Source organism: Cyprinodon tularosa, unplaced genomic scaffold (assembly GCF_016077235.1).
Source record: "Cyprinodon tularosa strain WSP-4 unplaced genomic scaffold, ASM1607723v1 ctg44, whole genome shotgun sequence".
Taxonomy (NCBI): Eukaryota; Metazoa; Chordata; class Actinopteri; order Cyprinodontiformes; family Cyprinodontidae; genus Cyprinodon; species Cyprinodon tularosa.
The window spans coordinates 3,051,220-3,070,081 of NW_024039163.1; the positions used below are offsets into that span (position 1 = coordinate 3,051,220).

At 38.5% G+C, this 18,862-nt stretch overlaps 3 protein-coding genes across 3 annotated transcripts; 2 read left to right on the forward strand and 1 right to left on the reverse strand.

Moving 5' to 3' along the window:
* Positions 1-693: 693 nt before the first annotated feature.
* Positions 694-10,478, forward strand: LOC119792986 (titin-like). The gene is made up of 4 exons (XM_038299884.1): positions 694-860; positions 1,155-1,254; positions 3,593-9,859; positions 9,960-10,478. The coding sequence occupies exons 1-4, from the start codon at positions 840-842 to the stop codon at positions 9,992-9,994; spliced, it is 6,423 nt and encodes a 2,140-aa protein (XP_038155812.1). The 5' UTR covers positions 694-839; the 3' UTR covers positions 9,995-10,478.
* Positions 10,479-12,137: 1,659 nt separating this feature from the next.
* Positions 12,138-13,809, forward strand: LOC119792988 (calcium and integrin-binding protein 1-like). The gene is made up of 7 exons (XM_038299886.1): positions 12,138-12,349; positions 12,599-12,633; positions 12,718-12,817; positions 12,944-13,097; positions 13,182-13,300; positions 13,416-13,504; positions 13,588-13,809. The coding sequence occupies exons 1-7, from the start codon at positions 12,299-12,301 to the stop codon at positions 13,607-13,609; spliced, it is 570 nt and encodes a 189-aa protein (XP_038155814.1). The 5' UTR covers positions 12,138-12,298; the 3' UTR covers positions 13,610-13,809.
* A 41-nt stretch (positions 13,810-13,850) lies between these two features.
* rccd1 (RCC1 domain containing 1) lies at positions 13,851-18,288 on the reverse strand. The gene is made up of 8 exons (XM_038299885.1): positions 18,012-18,288; positions 17,695-17,910; positions 17,430-17,589; positions 17,225-17,346; positions 17,046-17,150; positions 14,267-14,419; positions 14,158-14,187; positions 13,851-14,084 (listed from the first exon to the last, which is right to left on the reverse strand). The coding sequence occupies exons 1-8, from the start codon at positions 18,196-18,198 to the stop codon at positions 13,933-13,935; spliced, it is 1,125 nt and encodes a 374-aa protein (XP_038155813.1). The 5' UTR covers positions 18,199-18,288; the 3' UTR covers positions 13,851-13,932.
* Between the last annotated feature and the right edge of the window lie 574 nt (positions 18,289-18,862).

The window sequence follows — 18,862 nt, forward strand, 5'->3', positions numbered from 1 at the left end:
AAACAATCTCCCTTCACTATGTCCATTTGTCATTTCATTCATCTCTTAAATCATAATTTCCAGTCCTCATAATTTATATACAATCGATTGATTTACTTTTTTTTTTAATATACAAAAATATTTACTGCATATAATAGTTTTACAGTATATATTCTACATATTTAAAGGACAGGGCAGAAGTATAAACTAAATTTAATGGTAAAGTTTGCAAAGGTCTGGTCTCTATCTCCACTGTTTAATAACAAGATGCCATTGGTATTATTGTACACCTAATTCTTTAACATTTGCTGTTTTTTTACTGCTCTGATATTTTTGTATTTAGTTTTTAGGGTGACCCTTTATAAGCTGTTTGGTGACTTAAGATAAGAAGTTACATTTCAAATTCTGACACATAATAATAATATTATGCACAATTTGTCCCAAAATGAACCATTAGACTAACTACACAACTACAACTAAATCAAACTGCATTAATTGACAAGTTGATTGCAACAAAGTTTCAAACATTTCTATATTTGACTAATAAGGTCAGAATACTCTTTCTAATCAAACAAGGGGACCAGAATATTTAACTGCTGAGTAATTGTCCAGATTTTTAGAATTGACCCATACTCTGTAAGCTTTAACTGAGTTTGAAAGAATGAACAGCTGCTCAGTGACTCTCCATGCTAATATTAGTCACTGCATGCTTCCAAAGATAAGGCAGGCAGTGACCAGCAGAACTATGAGAGTCTGCTTATGAGTTTAGGGTTTGCCACACTTGATTAAGCCTCAGAACAAGCAAGATTTAAACTCACATTCAGTTTTTACCCATAATCCAACTTCAAGGAGGTGAAAGGATGGAGAAGAGTCAAAATATGGTAAGAATGTTTGCGCCTTATTTTTCATATGTCACAAAGTATTTTCTTACAAAACATAAAAGCGAACCCAAGTTTTACTTTTGCTTTGGATATTTTTGCTATTTGGGGGCTGGGGAGCTCAAAGAAGGATTTAGAAGCAAAAATTTTGGGCTTATTGAAATCTATGGGGTAAATTGTATTAAAAAAAAAGGAGGACGTTTTTCTGTACTGAAATGATCATTCCTGAGAGTTAAAAATATTTGCCTATCTTTAATGAATTACTATCTTATTCCTGTGTCTTGTTGCTTACTGTAGATAAAAAATGAAGCTGAAGAAAAGACTCAGATTCTAAATGTTAAACGGACGGAGGATCCCAACACTGATGTTACATCAACCTCCCAGGTTGCTGCCCAAGGTATGAACAACTTCAATTCTGTTGATTTTCAGTCTAGAAAGCTGTGACTAGAAAAAGGTGTTTTGGAGAAACAGCAAAGTGGGAATTATGTTTTCTGCTGAATGAAAAAAGAAAAATTAGCCAAAGAAACTGAATGAAGGAAAAAAAACAGAAATTAGCTGAGAAACAATGTAATAGGATGTAAGCAGAAACGTCAAACTGCAGAAAACAGTTAAATCATCTGCAGATTTTGTAGGGTTGAATAATTTGACCGAATGACATCAGAAACACGCTCATCTTCAAAGCAGAACATTTCGTGAAATTTGATTAACCAGAAGAAAAACTCCAAAAGCATCTGTTTACCTTGAAGTTGACAGAAGTTGACAAGAAGTCCTTTGTAAAATAAAAGAGCAAAATTTGCAAAATACAAAAGATGTGAAAAATGCTGTGTTGAACTATGATTAAAATATCCCAAGCTGTAAAAGATACAGAAGCATTTTTAGATGACTAGAATCAGCAGTTATTCCGTAAAAGTTTAAAAAACAATCCACTGGACTTGCAGTTGTTAATATACAACAGTGCCAACTTTCTTGTTTCCTCAAAAGAGGACGTGGCCATGGTGATGATGTAAAAGAGGAGAAGTTTAAAAAGACTTTGGTTTGAAAATGTACTGTTTTAAGGCCCCCGAATGACCAAGGGGCATGGTCAAACCATTAATGATATCTAAAGCTTCACCGTCATAATAAGCCGGCTTTAGGAACGATTATACCAACTTTCAAAATAATGTTTCCATGATAACGATGTAAAAAAAGGGGGTCATTTTAAAAGATTTCAGTTAGAAATTTGACTGATTTGATGCCCCCAAACAAAGTAGCTGCACGGCCAAACCACACATTAAATAAAAATAAAACAAATTCCTTAAACATGAGTCTTAAACATGAGTCTGATGATGATGATGTGTATGTATATATATATATATATATATATATATATATATATATATATATATATATATATATATACATATATATATATGTCATGATTTTATCTAGCTCTCTGACCCACATGCAGAAGACCAAACAGAGAGACGAGGGAAAAGTTTAACAGGTTTTATTTTGAATGAATGAGATGAGTCCAGTGCTGCTCTGAACACTGTTGAACCGTAACTTCAAAGTGAAGTGGAAGATACTGCGGTTAGTTCAGGCTCAGTGGGAAGTTTGTGTGGGAAGTTTGTGTCTTTGACTTGAAAAAGAGGAATTAAGTTGCAGACTCACATTTCCAGAAAAAGGTGTTTCTTATTGAATCTTATTGGTTGTTCGTTGGAGGGCAGACAGGGTTTACCCAGATTGCGCTTGTTCCTTGGTGAATGGAGAAGCTGACTGCCACTTAGTTTTCCTGCGGTACTTGAACGGGTTATAGTGGAGATGAATCCCCTGCTCAGCGAGAATCCCAAAACAATCCTTGAGGGGAAAAGTTGATCCAAACCACAAACTTGAATCCTCAGCTTAGTTTGGTGCTCAGAGAATCCTTCCAGGGGGGAGTAGATCCGAAACATCCAGTTTGCAGGATGACTTCCCAAAACTGGCAAACACTCTGGTGTCGAGGTTGTGGCAGTCAGCAGCTTAAGAGTCTTCCGTTAATGAGGTAACCATCTGCAGGTGTGAGAGGAGGCCAACCAGAACCAGGCGCCGCCTGGTGGAGGAGGGAAGGCAAACAAAAACACAACCCACACAAACTGGATTCCTAACAATATATATATTGTACATATAAAACAATCTAATCTAGCAGAAGAGGAAAAATAATAAAACAAGCTAGAGAACCTAGTCTGAGCTGTTTTACACCTTTTGATAGATGTTTAACATTTAGTCCTGCTGAGTTTAAGGGTTGCTACCATTCATATTCAGTTGGATGAATAACGTTACATTTTAGCTGGAATTTTCAAGACATTTGCTCGTATAGTTTATCCTGTAGTGAAAGCCATACCTTGTGGAGAAGTAACAAAGGGTTGAAATAATCTCAAAGGTATGAATCAAGAGGTTAAAAAAGATTTAGGTAAGTTGAAAGAAAGCCACATTCTTATGTATGGACTAATTATAATAGATATGGGTTAAAAGTGAAATAAAAAAATAGACAAAATAAAAACAGCCAAAAGTCTAACATTCTATCATGCCAGCTTCTAAGAGCCACAATATATCTTTATTGCAGTTCTGACTGTCCCCCATCTCAAGTGTACAAACATAGTGTCTGTACATTACACATTAATTCAGTTCGCAGGTTTTTTGAGTGTATTTATCAATGCTTGTACACATTTTTCTTACAGCGCTAGACTGTTATTAATGTTTATTTTTGCTCATTTCAGGTCAACATTTTCCATTGGCTGAGAGTGAAGAAAACAGGCCTCAGTTCACAACTGCCTCTGAAACAAACAAGGAAAACACCACACAGCCAAAACTTCAGCTAACTTTTAACACATTCACAGTCAAGAATGGTGAAAATTTAAGAGTAGAGATCCAAGTGGTTGGGCACCCTACTCCGAAGATTGAATGGAAAAAAGAAGGTCAGGCAGTTAAGGAGACATCAAGACTAGAGATCTTAAATAAAGCTTCATTAGCCGTTCTTCATATCCGACATGCTGCCAGGGAACACTCTGGTCAGTACTCAGTCACTGCAAGCAATAGTGCAGGAAAGGACACAGCAGACATCACCGTGGTTGTTCTTGAAAAACCTGACCCACCCACTGGGCCCGTGAGAATTGATGAGGTTAATTCTGACTATGTAATTATGTCCTGGGATCCACCTTCATATACAGGAGGTTGCCAGTTGGACAATTATGTAGTGGAGAAACGGGAAACTACAAGCACAGAGTGGCATACTGTGTCTGCAACAACAGTAAGAACCACAATCAAAGTAACTAAACTGAAGACAGGAAATGAATACCAATTCAGGGTGTCTGCTGAAAACAGATATGGAAAAAGTGAAGCAATTACCTCTCAGATTGTGATGGCAAAATATCCATTCAGTGTTCCTGCTTGTCCTGGCACTCCCTTTGTGTCCACTGTGACAAAGTATAGCATGGTGGTTGAATGGGATCCACCGCGTAGAGACGGAGGCAGCCCAATCACTGGCTATCACATTGAACGTAAAGAGAAGAACAGCATTTTGTGGACTAAGCTGAACAAGTTGGTTTTACCTGACACTCGCTTCAAAGCAAGTGGGCTAGAAGAAGGTATTGAGTACGAGTTCAGAGTCTTTGCTGAAAATATTGCAGGACTGAGCCCATGCAGTAATGTGTCGGACTGTTATATGGCAAGAGATCCATGTGATCCACCTGGAAAACCTGAGGCCATCGTGGTGACCAGAGACAGCATCACACTTCAGTGGGCAAAACCTGAGTATGATGGTGGAAGCACTATTACAGGGTATGTAGTTGAAAAAAAGGAGCTCCCAGATGGCAGATGGATGAAGGCGAACTTTACCAATGTTACTGACAATCTTTTCACAGTTTCAGGACTAACAGGAGGGCAAAACTATGAGTTTAGGGTAACTGCTAAGAATAGTGCAGGTGTTTGGAGCGTACCCTCAGAAAGCATAACCATTCTAGCTCAAGATGTTATTGAAGCACCCACTGCATTTATTGATCCCAAATATAAGAGTACTTCTGTTGTCCAAGCTGGGGAAACATTTGTCATTGAGGCTGATTACTTTGGTAAGCCTCTCCCAGAAGTTACATGGCTGAAAGATGGAAAAGAAATACATAAGGGTACACCAAGAATGGAGCTCAAAAACACCATCACCCACACAACCCTCACTGCTAGAGACTGCACACGTATGGACGGAGGGCGTTATGTACTGAGTCTCAGTAATTGTGGTGGAACTACAACCATTTCAGTTAATGTGAAGGTCTTAGATAGACCTGGTCCTCCCAATGGGCCACTGAAGGTGAAGGTTGTGAGTGCAGAGAAATGCAACCTTAACTGGAACCCTTCTTTAAATGACGGAGGTGCCGGTGTCACCCATTACATCATTGAAAAAAGGGAAACCAGTCGTGTTACATGGACAGAGGTTGAACCTCATATTGAAGCTATAAGTTACAAAGTGACAAAACTGGTATCAGGAAAAGAATATATATTCAGAGTAGCTGCTGTAAATAAATATGGGGTGGGTGAATTTCTGGAATCGGAGCCTTTTATTGCCCAAAATCCCTTTAAGCCACCTAGTGCGCCTTCCGCTCCTATAGCTAGTGCTGTGACTGGAGACTCAGTTGTGCTAACATGGGAAAGACCCGAGAGTGATGGAGGCTCTGAGATCGATGGCTACATCCTGGAAAAACGTGACAAAGATGGTGTCCGATGGACCAAATGCAACAAAAGAAGGCTAAACGACTTGCGTTTCAGATGCACTGGGCTTACAGAGGGACATTGCTATCAATTTAGAGTTCTTGCAGAAAATGCTGCTGGTGTGGGTGCACCCAGTGAGTCTAGTGAGTATGTAAAGGTATGTGAAGCTACATACCCCCCTGGTCCACCTTCCAACCCAAAAGTAACGGATTATTCCAGCAATACAGTGTCTCTCACCTGGTCAAAACCAATTTATGATGGTGGAGATGCTATCAATGGATATGTTGTGGAAATGAAGGAAGTTGCAGCGGATGAATGGATTGCATGCACACCAAGCACAGGCACAAAGGAAACAAACTACACTGTAAAGGGACTAAAAGAAAATTCAGAGTACAACTTTCGTATTTGTGCTGTAAATTCAAATGGAGTTGGAGAATATGTGGATTTACCTGCTTCTGTAGTACCGACAGAAAAAGCTGAGGCACCAGAGATCGAACTAGACCCATCCTTGAGAAAGATAGTAAATGTTCGAGCCTGTGGCACCATACGTCTTTTCGTTACCTTTAGGGGATGCCCAGAGCCTGAGGTTAGATGGTCCAAAGATGATGGCACTCTTGGTGAGCGCCCTCAAATTGAGGTTGCAAACTCCTACACTGTGTTAGTAATAGAAAATGTCAACAGAAATGACAGTGGAAAGTATATGTTGACTGCGGAGAATTCTAGCGGTTCCAAATCAGCATTTATCAATGTGAGAGTACTGGACTCTCCAAGTGCACCAATGAATTTGGAAGTAAAGGATGTAAAGAGAAACTCTGTCACCATCTACTGGGAGCCACCCCTTATTGACGGAGGAGCAAACATTTCACACTACATTGTTGAAAAGAGAGAGGAGGCTAGAAAGGCATTTACCAGTGTTTGCAGCAACTGTGAAAGGAATTCCTACAAGATCGACAATTTACAGGAAGGAAGCTTTTATTATTTTCGTGTTCTTGCAGTTAATGAGTTTGGCATTGGACAGCCAGCAGAGACTGCTGAGGCTGTTAAAGTGTCTGAGGCTCCTCCACCTCCTGGCAAAATCACACTGAGCAATGTCACTCGCAGTAGTGTAAGACTCTCGTGGGAAAAGCCTGATCATGATGGAGGAAGCAAAATCACATGTTACATTGTCGAAATGCAAACCAAGGGAGATGATACATGGATAAAATATTCAGAGAGTAAGGCACTGGAAGTGACTGTTAATGGGCTGACACCTGAAAAGGAGTATTTCTTCAGAGTGAGTGCTGTGAATGATAAAGGATTAAGTGAACCAAAACCCTTGTTGACGCCTGTTACAGTGAAAGACACTAGTGCTAAGCCTGTTATCAGTCTGCTGGCCAACACATTTAATGTAAAGGTAGGAAACGATTTGAAGATTGATGTTCCTTTCAAAGGGATGCCACCACCATCAATAGTCTGGAATAAAGAGGGAAGCATGTTGAAGGAAACGAGCAGAGTAAATGTACAATCAGCTGAATCTGCATCTCAGTTATGTATTAAGGATGCAACTAGGTTGGATGCTGGTGCTTATGAGGTAATCCTGACTAATGCCGTGGGAACAACATCAGCGGACATTTTTGTTAATGTCTTTGAAAGGCCTGGACCACCAAGTGATCTCAGTGTAGAAGAAGTTAGTGCTGACTTCGTATCTCTGTCATGGCAACCCCCTACTTACACTGGTGGGTGTCAAATAACTAACTATGTTGTTGAGAAAAGAGACATGGGCAGTTCAGTATGGCAAACTGTGTCATCTACAGTCGCAAGATCTTCAATCAAAGTTTCCCGTCTGACACAAGGCACTGAATATCAATTCAGAGTTGCTGCTGAGAATCGCTATGGAAAGAGCCAGTTTATTGAAACAGAAACAGTCATTGCCCAGTACCCTTTCAAACCACCTGGTCCACCCATTAATATTCATGTTGTCCAGGCATCAAAGTCTGTAATGATCGTTGCTTGGGACAAACCAGACAGTGACGGTGGAAGCCCTATTATTGGTTATCATATTGAAAACAAGGATCAAAGCAGTATCTTATGGACAAAGGTAAACAGAAGCCCAGTGACTGAGAACCAATACAAGGTGACAAATGTTGAGGAAGGTCTGATCTATGAGTTTCGGGTCTGTGCTGAGAATTTGGCTGGTGTTGGACCCTGTGGTAAGCCCTCCGAGCCGGTCATAGCAAGAGACCAGTGTGATGCTCCTTCAAACCTCACAGTGACAAATGTAACCAACACCTCAGTTTCACTCTCCTGGAATAAACCAAACTATGACGGGGGTGCTAAAATAACAGGTTACATCATTGAGCGCAAAGAACTGCCAGATGGCTGCTGGCTGAAGTGCAACTTTACAAACTTAATGGACACCTTTATGGAAGTAACTGAACTTACAGAGGGTGCTCAATATGAATTTCGTGTTACTGCAAAGAACGCAGCAGAGTGTTTTAGTGCTCCCTCTGAATCCACTGGACCTATTACAGTGCAGCATGATGTAGAGCCACCAGTTATTGTTTTGGATGACAAATTTAAACAGGTAATGGTGGTCAAAGCAGGAGACCACCTTAAAATAGAGGCTGAAATTTCTGGCCGCCCTAACCCCACTGTGTTTTGGTTAAAAAATGGAAGAAACCTTAGCACCAAGGGAAGGGTTGAGATATTAGCTACAAAGTGCCAAACCTCTCTTCTAATTAGAGAGAGTGTTAGGAAAGACTCTGGACAGTATACTCTGACCTTGCAGAACACAGGTGGTATCACATCCAGGGTTGTGACCTGCAAGGTGCTAGACAAACCAGGCCCTCCTGCTGGACCTCTGGAAGTGTCTGGACTATCAGCAGAGAAGTGCACCTTGTCCTGGGGACCTCCACATGAGAATGGTGGTGCAGATATCTCGCACTACATTGTTGAAAAATGTGAAACCAGCCGTGTTTCTTGGACCCTTGTTTATGATGACATGATGGCAACGACTTGCAAAATAACGAAGTTACTCAAAGGAAACGAATACCTTTTTAGAGTGAGAGCAGTAAACAAATATGGGGAGGGTGAGATTTTGGAAAGTGAGCCAATAAGAGCAATGGATCCCTTCACTACCCCATCTCCTCCAACTGATGTTGAAGTTACCAGTGCTACCAGTGAATCTATGACTGTCACCTGGAAGAGGCCTGCCTCTGATGGTGGTAGCCGTATCAGTGGTTATATTGTAGAGAAAAGGGAAAAGCATGGTGTCCGCTGGGTAAAAGTGAACAAAAAAACAGTCTATGATCTAAGAGTCAAAGCCTCTGGTCTGCATGAGGGATGTGAGTATGAATTTAGAGTATTCGCTGAGAATGCTGCTGGTCTAAGTGATCCCAGTTCACCATCTCCTCTGGCCTTGGCAGAGGATCCTAAATTTCCACCATCCCCTCCAGCAAAGCCTACTATAGTTGATTCATCCAAGTCCTCCATCACCCTGTCCTGGAACAAGCCACTGTTTGACGGTGGAGCACCAATTACTGGATACAAAGTTGAATTTAGAAAACCAGAAGAGGAGGAGTGGGCTGTGGGTGTTCAAAGTACAGGCACGACAGAGTTTACTGTGACTGGACTTACAACTGGGGCAGAGTATGTCTTTATTGTGAGATCTTTAAATAAGATTGGGATGAGCGAGCCCAGTCCTGAAACAGACCCCGGACTTGTCATGGAGAGGGAGGAGGAACCCAGGTTCACCATTAGCCCTGAAATGAGAAAGACTCTGCTTGTTAAAGATGGCAGCTCCTTTACCTTGACAGTGCCTTACACAGGCAAACCAGCTCCTAATGTATCATGGGAAAAAGCAGATGTTGATCTAAGGCTCAGGGGGCTGATCCACATCAGTAACTTCATTACATCCTTCACAGTTGAGCAAGCAACACGTGATGATTCTGGGAAATACACGGTCAGACTTCAAAACACAGCTGGATCTGCAACCTTAACCCTGAATGTAAGGGTTTTGGATTCCCCAGGTCCTCCGACCAACATAACAGTCAAGGATGTGACTAAGAATTCTGCCACTGTTACCTGGGACATCCCAGAGAATGAAGGAGGAGGCCCTGTAAAGAACTACCTGGTAGATATTCAAGAAATTAGTAGGAAAGGTTGGACAAGACTCACAGACAAATGCCGGCGACTGTCCTATAAGGTGTCTGATCTTGAAGAGGGGAAGATCTACTACTTTAGAGTGACTGGTGAAAATGAATACGGCATCGGGGTTTCAGCTGAGACAAAAGAAGGAACAAAAATGACAGGTAAAACCTCACCAACATAAATCAAACTATCATTCAATCCAATTTTTTAACACTTTACCGGCAGTGATATAATTTAATGTTTTGATATTTTTCATTTCAGGAACAACAGACTGGGAGACAAACCAAGGAGCTTAGCTTTTCAACCAACTGCTAAAACCTGATTACATAAAGTGTGCTTTAGATTTCTGGATGATTTTCATCTTCCTTCGCTTAGATTTTAGAATTTGTATAAGGAATTTTACCTGTGGAAAATGTTTGTAGGCCATTTACAGAAAGAAAATATACTCCCTTATTTTTTAAATGTGTTACAATTAAGCTTGTTTTTAAGATTAAATGTACATTTTAAAAGTAACCTTTCCGCACATATTAAACATACTTTCTATTGGTCTGTGGTAATATTTTTATCCTAAGTGTTTTATAATTGTTGGATATAAAGGATTAAAAACATCAGTCTGTTCGGAATCAAAGTATATGCTTCAGTTGGTGAATTGAAAGAAAAATGTAGTGTAACCTTTCCATTATTGATTTGCTGTAGTAGTTCCTATCAGGGACTCCCTGATGACATCTATGTGACTTTATGTGACTCTTTTTTTAAATTACAACTACAGCACACAAGTTATCTTTTGTCTTTTAAACATTTCATTTTAAAGCAAACATAAAGCCAAATGAGGGAAAAATAAGTTTAATAAGTTTCTCTTCAGTGAAAGTGGGGCTTCAGATTAAGCTGCATTTTCAATTTCTGTCTTTAATGAAAGACATTTTGGACTGCAAAAAAAAAAAAAATGAGCTGAAAATATGTAAAATCTTCTGGAAATAACTGTATTGGTCCCAAATCTGAACAGGGAAATAAGATGATCTGTCAGTGGAATTAGATTTTTTAACCTTAAAATAAGATTATTCCATTTCATGCACTTGATTTAAGTTAAAAGAATGAGTTTTTTTTATATTTTAAATCTTAGTTCATCTGCAAATTGTCATATAAACCCACTCAAATGAAGACACCAATGTAGGATTGCTACCTATAGACCCACAGGCATTACATGCGGCTTCATTTGACATACTGTATAAGGTGCCCCTTTCCAACCTGAGCACCTGTCCCAAAAATGTCTCTGTGCATACAACTGAAAACAATAGTAATATAAAAGTGAACAAGCTAAATTAATCTAGAATAGAAAATGTATTTATGTATTAAACTGATTTTGGTTTCTCCTTCTTCTTTGCGTCCACAGTAGTTTCGTTGAGTTTCACTAATCAGTCAAGAGTTTTTTTTTAAACTTTAATATATTTGACTTGACTTATGTAGAAGTAAAAAAAAACTTAAATATTTAACTTAATGCAGCAATATGGAATCATCTGAACTATAGTATTGATATTATATTAAAAAATGATTCAAGTATTTTTAAATTTGGCATTGTACACAATATGAAACTCAGTTAAACTTAATTTTAACTTAATTTAACATAATACTTTTTTGCCCTGTACGCTGCTGGTAACCTTAATTTCCGGAGGGAGTCTTCCCAAGGGATCAGTAAAGTACTGTCTAAGTCTAAGTCTCTCTAAGGTAGGTTGGCTTAGAGATAAACTGAAATAATAAAAAAAGATAGGCTACTAAACTGTACAGATTTGCTTACAAAAGGAATTAATTTTCTCCAGGTTTTGGCTATTTGTCTGTGCACACGCTTCATTTTAGGCCTTTATCAGATTGTTTCTTTTTTATTTTATTATAAGAAACTTCACTTTTATCTTTTTAAAACTCATAACTAAAATTGATACTATATTGGTATTATTTTAATAATAATGATAAGTCCTTTGATTTGTATTCAAACACAAGTAATATTCTAAACGATAGGAAATAACCTTTTCTTTGATAAAAATGTACATCAGCAACAGCTGTTTGGTGAGTTACGTCACTTCTTACGTCACTTCGAGATTGTGCCGCGGTGAATGCTGTAACTGCGAATAGTTTCATCTTAAATTAATTAAATTAATTTAAATGGTTAGTGAGTCGGATATGTTGCGGATAATATTTGGTTTATTGGTAAGTTTTATTTATTTCTGTGCCAATGGGTTTAACTGATATTTAAGCACAGATTCTGCAGTGTGAGAACTATACATCTAATATTAGTAATGATGCTGCTCAAGCTCCTCAAAATTGTAATTAGCACACAGAACAGTAGTGTGTTGTTCTGCATCGATTCTTTGTCCACTTTGTCAGTCAACTGTCACAGTTGCTAGGCGACAGACCTAACACCAGAGGGGCGGTGATAGCCGTTCGATTCTATAGTCTGACTCTTCCGGCTTCGTAGGACGCAGCCGCTGAAATCGAACACAGCCTCGGTGAGCCTGTCTGAAACCGGAAGCAGGACCAGCGATCACAAACAACTTGTTTTAGTTCAGTCAGGGCTGACAAAAACACGACTTTCGCTCGGAAAATTAAAGATGGGAACTACTGCTAGTCATCTTGACAAGGAGGCTCTTTCAGAATACCAGGTAAATGTTCTCCACAAACTTCTAAAGAAAAAAAGTTGGTTTTCAGACTCGTAAACAAGCAGGAAGAACGTAGCAGCCATGATCGGCTCCCTGTTTTAAAGTATTAAATCAAAATTAGATCCTCATTTCACATAATAATTATTATTCACTTAGAGTTGATTTATCATGCTTATAATGATAAAGTCAATATTAGGATATGGAAACTTGAGAAGAGGCTACCTGCTAAATTATTGATTATTCTCTCTATAGGAGCTGACATTTCTGACAAAACAGGAAATCCTCCTGTAAGTTACAAGTTCTTTTTTTTAAGTGAATGTAAACATACAGATATAAGATGATTAAATTGTTGCTGCTTTCCTTCAAATTAGTGCGCACAGGAAATTTAGAGAACTACAGAATAAAGAAGAGAGGAGCAATACTACCTCCAGGGTACCAATGGAAAGGATTCATGAACTACCAGAGCTGAAGGTCACTTCATTTCTATATTAAATATACATAGCATCTTTATTCTTATCCTCATATTTTAAGATTGCATAATAAAAGCAGTCTTCATGTAGTGGTGAGCACTGACCTTTGAACTTGTTCTCTTCACAGTCTAACCCTTTCAAAGAAAGAATCTGTCATGTATTCTCCACCTCTGAAAATAAAGATGGAAGCCTCACGTTTGAAGATTTCCTGGATCTTCTGAGTGCTTTTAGCGACTCTGCCACTCTGGAAATCAAATCCCACTATGCATTCCGTATATTTGGTAAGTACATTTGGATAAAAAGCACATTTCTGTACATCGATGCCAAGTTATTGTTTAAATTAAATAAACATTTTTTTTTTTTAGACTTTGACGATGATGGAACCCTTGATTATGATGACCTGAAGAAGTTGGTTAACTGCCTGACCGGTGAGAGCGAGGACACGCGACTGGAACCTCATGAAATGAAACAGCTCATTGATAATGTGAGTTCATGTTTCTTCAATTGTGCATAACTGGGTTACTAAAACTACATTTGCCTATGTTAAGACACTAACACAATTGGAGCCTAAAACTAGTCTCCCTTTGCATCTTATTTAGATCCTTGAAGAGTCTGACATCGACAAGGATGGGACGGTAAACCTATCAGAGTTTCAGCATGTCATTTCAAGATCTCCAGACTTTGTCAGGTGAGTCTTATTATATTCAACTCAAAAAGATGGAGAATATACCACATTCTAATATGCTGACTAAATATTTAATTTCTCAACAGCTCTTTCAAGATTGTGCTGTAAAGACTTGCTGCTGTGCTTTGGAAGTGTGTCTGTCTTTTGTGTTCCTTACATTTACATTTTTTTTAAGCTAAAAATATTTTTAATAATTGCCTTAAATTATATTTACCGTTTGAAATGTATCACTCTATCCATTTTTTAATGAATAAAAAATGTAACCCCTTTTTAAATGTTTCCAAAATAAAAAACAAACTTACCTAAAACCTTTTTTTTTTGTTACAATGAAAAAATATTACAGGACATGTGTAATCATAAAAGGTATTTATTTGTGGCATGCAGTCCAAAGTTCACTGCCAGAGCTGACGGGGGAAATTCTGGGACATTTTTCAGTGTACTTCCTTCTTGACAGCTGCAGTAAACGTGTTCCAAGGCCCACAAACTACATCAACAACATGCAGGTTCTGGCTCCTGAAAAACTCCACACACTGAGGCTCGTCTAAGCTGGTGGTTGTTTGGTGTCCGAGCTGGCCGTATTCACCTGGAAATAAGAAGTAGGAAAGCTTATCATACATTCCTGGTTAGAAGAAGAAGGTCTATTGGAGCAAACTTACCCCATCCCCAAGTGTAGAGACAGCCTGTTGCTGAAATGGGGAAAAAAATGTGTATATTTAAGGATCAAATTATCAGTATAATTCATTTAAAAAGATTTCGATTGCTTACTCGTCACTGCAGCTGTGTGCCGGGAGCCACAACTGACGGTCCTGATCTCACATGGTGGACTGACATCTAGCAGAGCTGGGAATGCCTGAATTGAGATGAACACCTCTTCATGTAGCTCTTCACCCGGACATGTGCTGACTTTGCTGGGTGGTTCTGTTAAAAATGCATTTCAGGACAAAACTGTTAGAGGAGATCACTATTACAGTGGGTTCAAAAAGCATCCCTACAAGCAATGAATAAAAAAAACTGTAATTTATCTGTAATCTAATAAGGAAAACAGATGCTAATCTACTAGATTTAAGTGTTAACAGTCTTTTTCCAAAATCAGAAACTGGAGAAGCATTAAAATGACTGAATAAAATATTTGCAGTAGTCCCTGGATCACCTTATCTATCACTTCATGGCTTCAACTTTATTGGTACTGCAGGTACATTTATTTACACAGTAAGGGAAAGAAGTTATCTGAAAAAAAAAAAACCTCAAACATAAATGTGGTATTTAAAATTAGCACCTTAGTTTAATGGAATTACCAATTCAGAGTTATGTGTAGTGACACATTTACTACTGTAAGTTTCATGCAAGCAAAGCATCCTAAGAGCCACTGCAGTACAGTTTCTGGGTAACCAAAAACATTAATATTCTATAAGATCTATTTTTTGTCACATTCTCTATTTTGTTACCCTTTATTTCTCTAAAATAAATAATTCTGACCTATAAACAATAAAAAAATACTATTTCCTCACTGGTTAGTTGATAGCTTTTATGCTACACATTTCTTTGCTATCTAGAGCATTTCTAAGCATGTTATTGTAGGAAAAGTTGTTTCTAGCCTCCATCGGTTGCTTCAAGATCCAAAAGGGATTTTTGAGGGGATAATTCTGCCATTATAAAAAAAGTTAGGTTACCTTAGCAAATGGCACTGCTGAACCAGGGCTGGCCTGGCCATTGGGCATATGCCCATTTGTGAGCTGGCCCAAGGCTATAATAATGAAATAAATGCATCATTAATTCTATGATTTATTAATCCATAAATAATCTATGAGTTTATGAAATGATAATCTAAAGGATTTAAATCTAAATTATGGCTACTGTAGCAGTGACACAACCCTTTGTCTTCTGCATTAATGTTATTTTTGTAGATTTTCTATTTAGGTTTTTGCAACACCAGATTTTGCCCAAAATTATGCGTTTGTTTGATTAAATGTTTTTCAAATAAAACAAACAGGTATTTAATATTTAAGTAGCCTTTTATACCCAACAGTAACTTTTATGCTGATTAGTTTCTTTTCCATATATATTTAATATTGAAACCATTTATGTCCCCTGGTATCGTGTGTCTCCCCAGTTCAGCCCTGCCTTTAAACCTCAGCATAGAGTCTGGCTTCTGATCTCTTTGGTATAAATAGTCTGATAGCTGGTTTTATTTTCAGTTTGAGAATAAAGTGTTTACATGTAAACCAGTTCTAAATACCTATTTTTTTGATCATAGAATATGTTTTAGTATGTGCTCATTAAACGTTGCTGCTATGCATGGACAGGTTTATAACAATTTACACCAGTATTTCTCAACATTATAACTTGATTTCTTGTCTCTAAAGTAGAAACAAACCTTTCAAACAAACTAACTTAATTTATATGATTATGTCTTAGTTTATCAATAATTATATTACAAAAAAACTTAGCATTGCTTTATAGTTTTTTTTGGCAAGGGTCGCCGCCTTGTTGCAGAAGCGCAGACGCCACAGGGTTGGTTCACTCTGTAGCTTCCAGTTGAATACACTGGAATAATCCACCATGCAGTACATGATCCAGGTCAGCCTCCTGACGGCAAATAGACGTCCTCATTGAACAGCACCTACAAAAGTTTGCATTGCCAACCCGCTCCGTCCCTAACTCATGTACCGGTATCAGAAATCCCACGATAGCCCATCTATATAGCACGTCTATCTGGAGCCTGTGACGTGCCATCAGTCTGCACCTGGCATTGCCACAAGGTAGGGCTGATCATCGGGTGGCATGAATAGTAAGATCGTAGATGCCTCTTGTCTTTATACTTTGATTCAAGTTACACAACCAATGGGCTCAAAGGCATAAGCAATGCGATTTAGACGCTCAAGTGTCCTTTCAGTTTGGTCTTCCATCAAACCACATTTCTTGAGTTTTTTTCGGTAATATGAAGCATAGCTGGTATTTCCAATCTATTCTACTAGAAGCTACAAAGCGAACCAACCACATGACATCACCGCTTGGAGTGCTAGAACATGGCGGCGCCCTTGCCAAGAAATTGTCAAACAATACTATAGTTTTTCCTTATATTTTAATATTTTACACGTTTGTAATTTAATTATTGATAATAGTAAGACACAATCTCTTGAATAGCATGGTTGACTGTTCCATTTCCACTTTTAGTATGAGATATAAACAAATTAATAAATTGCTAATCTAGGTATTGAGGACACTGTTTCAACATAGCTGTAATTTTTTTTTCAGACCAACTACAATATCTTTCACTCATTTCAGATGTCAAATGATTACTTAAATTTTTTTTTCCATTATGTATCACATCACAAAATTTTAGTTGCACTAGACTGAAATAAGAGTTTAAAAGGTATAATTAAAAAATGACCTATCTGAAAAATGTAAATAGATCTGCATGGATGAAATGTTTAAGTGAAATGTAAAATATATTGAATTTGTATTCAGAAAAAGTAAAGGAATCCAGGCAGTTTGACCTGTTTGATGGTCATTAACTTAAACCTTTAGCAACATTCATACAAACCTTCTTGTGGGTCCCTTTTCTGCTGTGAGGTCTTCCTCAGACCTCGCGATGGAAGTCCAAGCTGACCACTTTCATTCCAGCCCCAAACATAAAGGTCACCCCCATCTGAAATAAAGCTCCTGTCATATCATTTCATTCTCTCTCAGGTCTTTGATGATACTATTTTATTTTGAACTTACCACCAATACAGATAGAGTGCCAACCTCCTGCAGCCACAGACCTCATAGACATTCCCCACAGAGCCTCCACCGTCCTGGGCTCCTCCTCAAGGACTAATCCTCCGTGTCCCAACTGGCCGTGGCTATGAAAATATCCACACATAAAACAACATAAGCATTTAAGTGTTTGGATGACATAATCCATGCATGTCTGTATGAGCTCTACCTGCCCTGACCCCAGGTATACACAGCTCCAGCAGCAGTGAGGAGGACAGCATGCTCTCCACCCAGTGCAAGGCTCTTGGCTTGGAGGTGAGAAGACAATGAGTGGAAAACTGGACTTTTAGAGGATATGTACCCCCCTGGTACCAATGGCAACTTCAGATCTTCAGAAAAGACAAAAAATAAAATATTAGTGAGCAGCTACTGGATATTAATCTTTCTAAATTCTTTCCCCAAGTGTTTTTAAAAATAGTTGAAAGGTCCTGCACCAGAGTTCTCTGACTGGGTGTTTATCTCCATTCTCCATGATGGAGCCTCATTCTTGCTCTGAAGATCCCAGGATTCAATTCTGTCTGGGAAAGCAAGGCTAAGATGCGTTTCACTGATGATTGCATCTTTACAGCCACTTGTATCCACAGTGACAGGACCAGGGGACCCACTGGAGATGGACGCACAGAAACCAGCCAGGTATACACACTGATCCTCTGGAGGGTAAGAGAAAAAACACACCCCGTGGACTCAAAGGCATAAGCAGGATTGTAGCCGTTCTTGTTCAAACGTGCATTGCACAAAATTAGACACTTACGATCTAAAAACAAGGATGCTGTCCGGCTCCAACTTGCGCTGATTCTCCCTCTGAGCGCATGGCTGTGCAGCTCCACAGGAACACTCACTTTAACTTCCCGCTCAGAGCTGCAGCTGTCTTCTTCACCGGATTTCTCCTGCACGTACGTCTGAGTAAAGGCATTAAAGCCAAACCCAAACCAGCGCATTAAACCTGTTAACTTACGGCTTCCTCAAAGGGCTACAGTGAAATAAACAGGAAAAAGCCCTTTGGTAGTACTGCGCATGCGCGGTCCCACCCACGTGGCAGCTGTGTTTGGAGCTACAATCTCGATCAACATGCAACAGACATACAGATGCATTAAAAGTTTATTTCCATCTTTTCTCAGTAGAAATAATAATAAAAAAAAAAAAAAAACGTAGCAGGAATGTAGTGAATTAAAACTGAAACCAAAGTGTCGATTTTAGGTGGTGCAAAATAAAAATAAAAATGTATGCAAGATTTAGAATGAGTCTAGGTTATATTTTACGTGGGTAATAAAACATACTGAAATGTAAATCTAAGGAAATTAAGAAACTTTCAAACAGTCTAAGAAAAAAAAAATCATTCTTTTAGGAGAAAATCAGTATCAAATTAACTTGAAAATAAAACTTAATTTTTGTTTTAGAACCAGTCAATTAAAACTTTTAGGTACATTTAAACAGCTAGACCCCAATTAAGTAATCTGTGGTTTTACTATGCGAGTCTGGAGTGTTCAGTTAGTCCAAATCAACCTTTATTCTGAGGGCTAGTCTGGTTTGGTTTTCTCCCGCAAGCAGGAATGTGTTTTATAATATGCATGCTTAAAGGAATAGTACACCCAAAACATGATT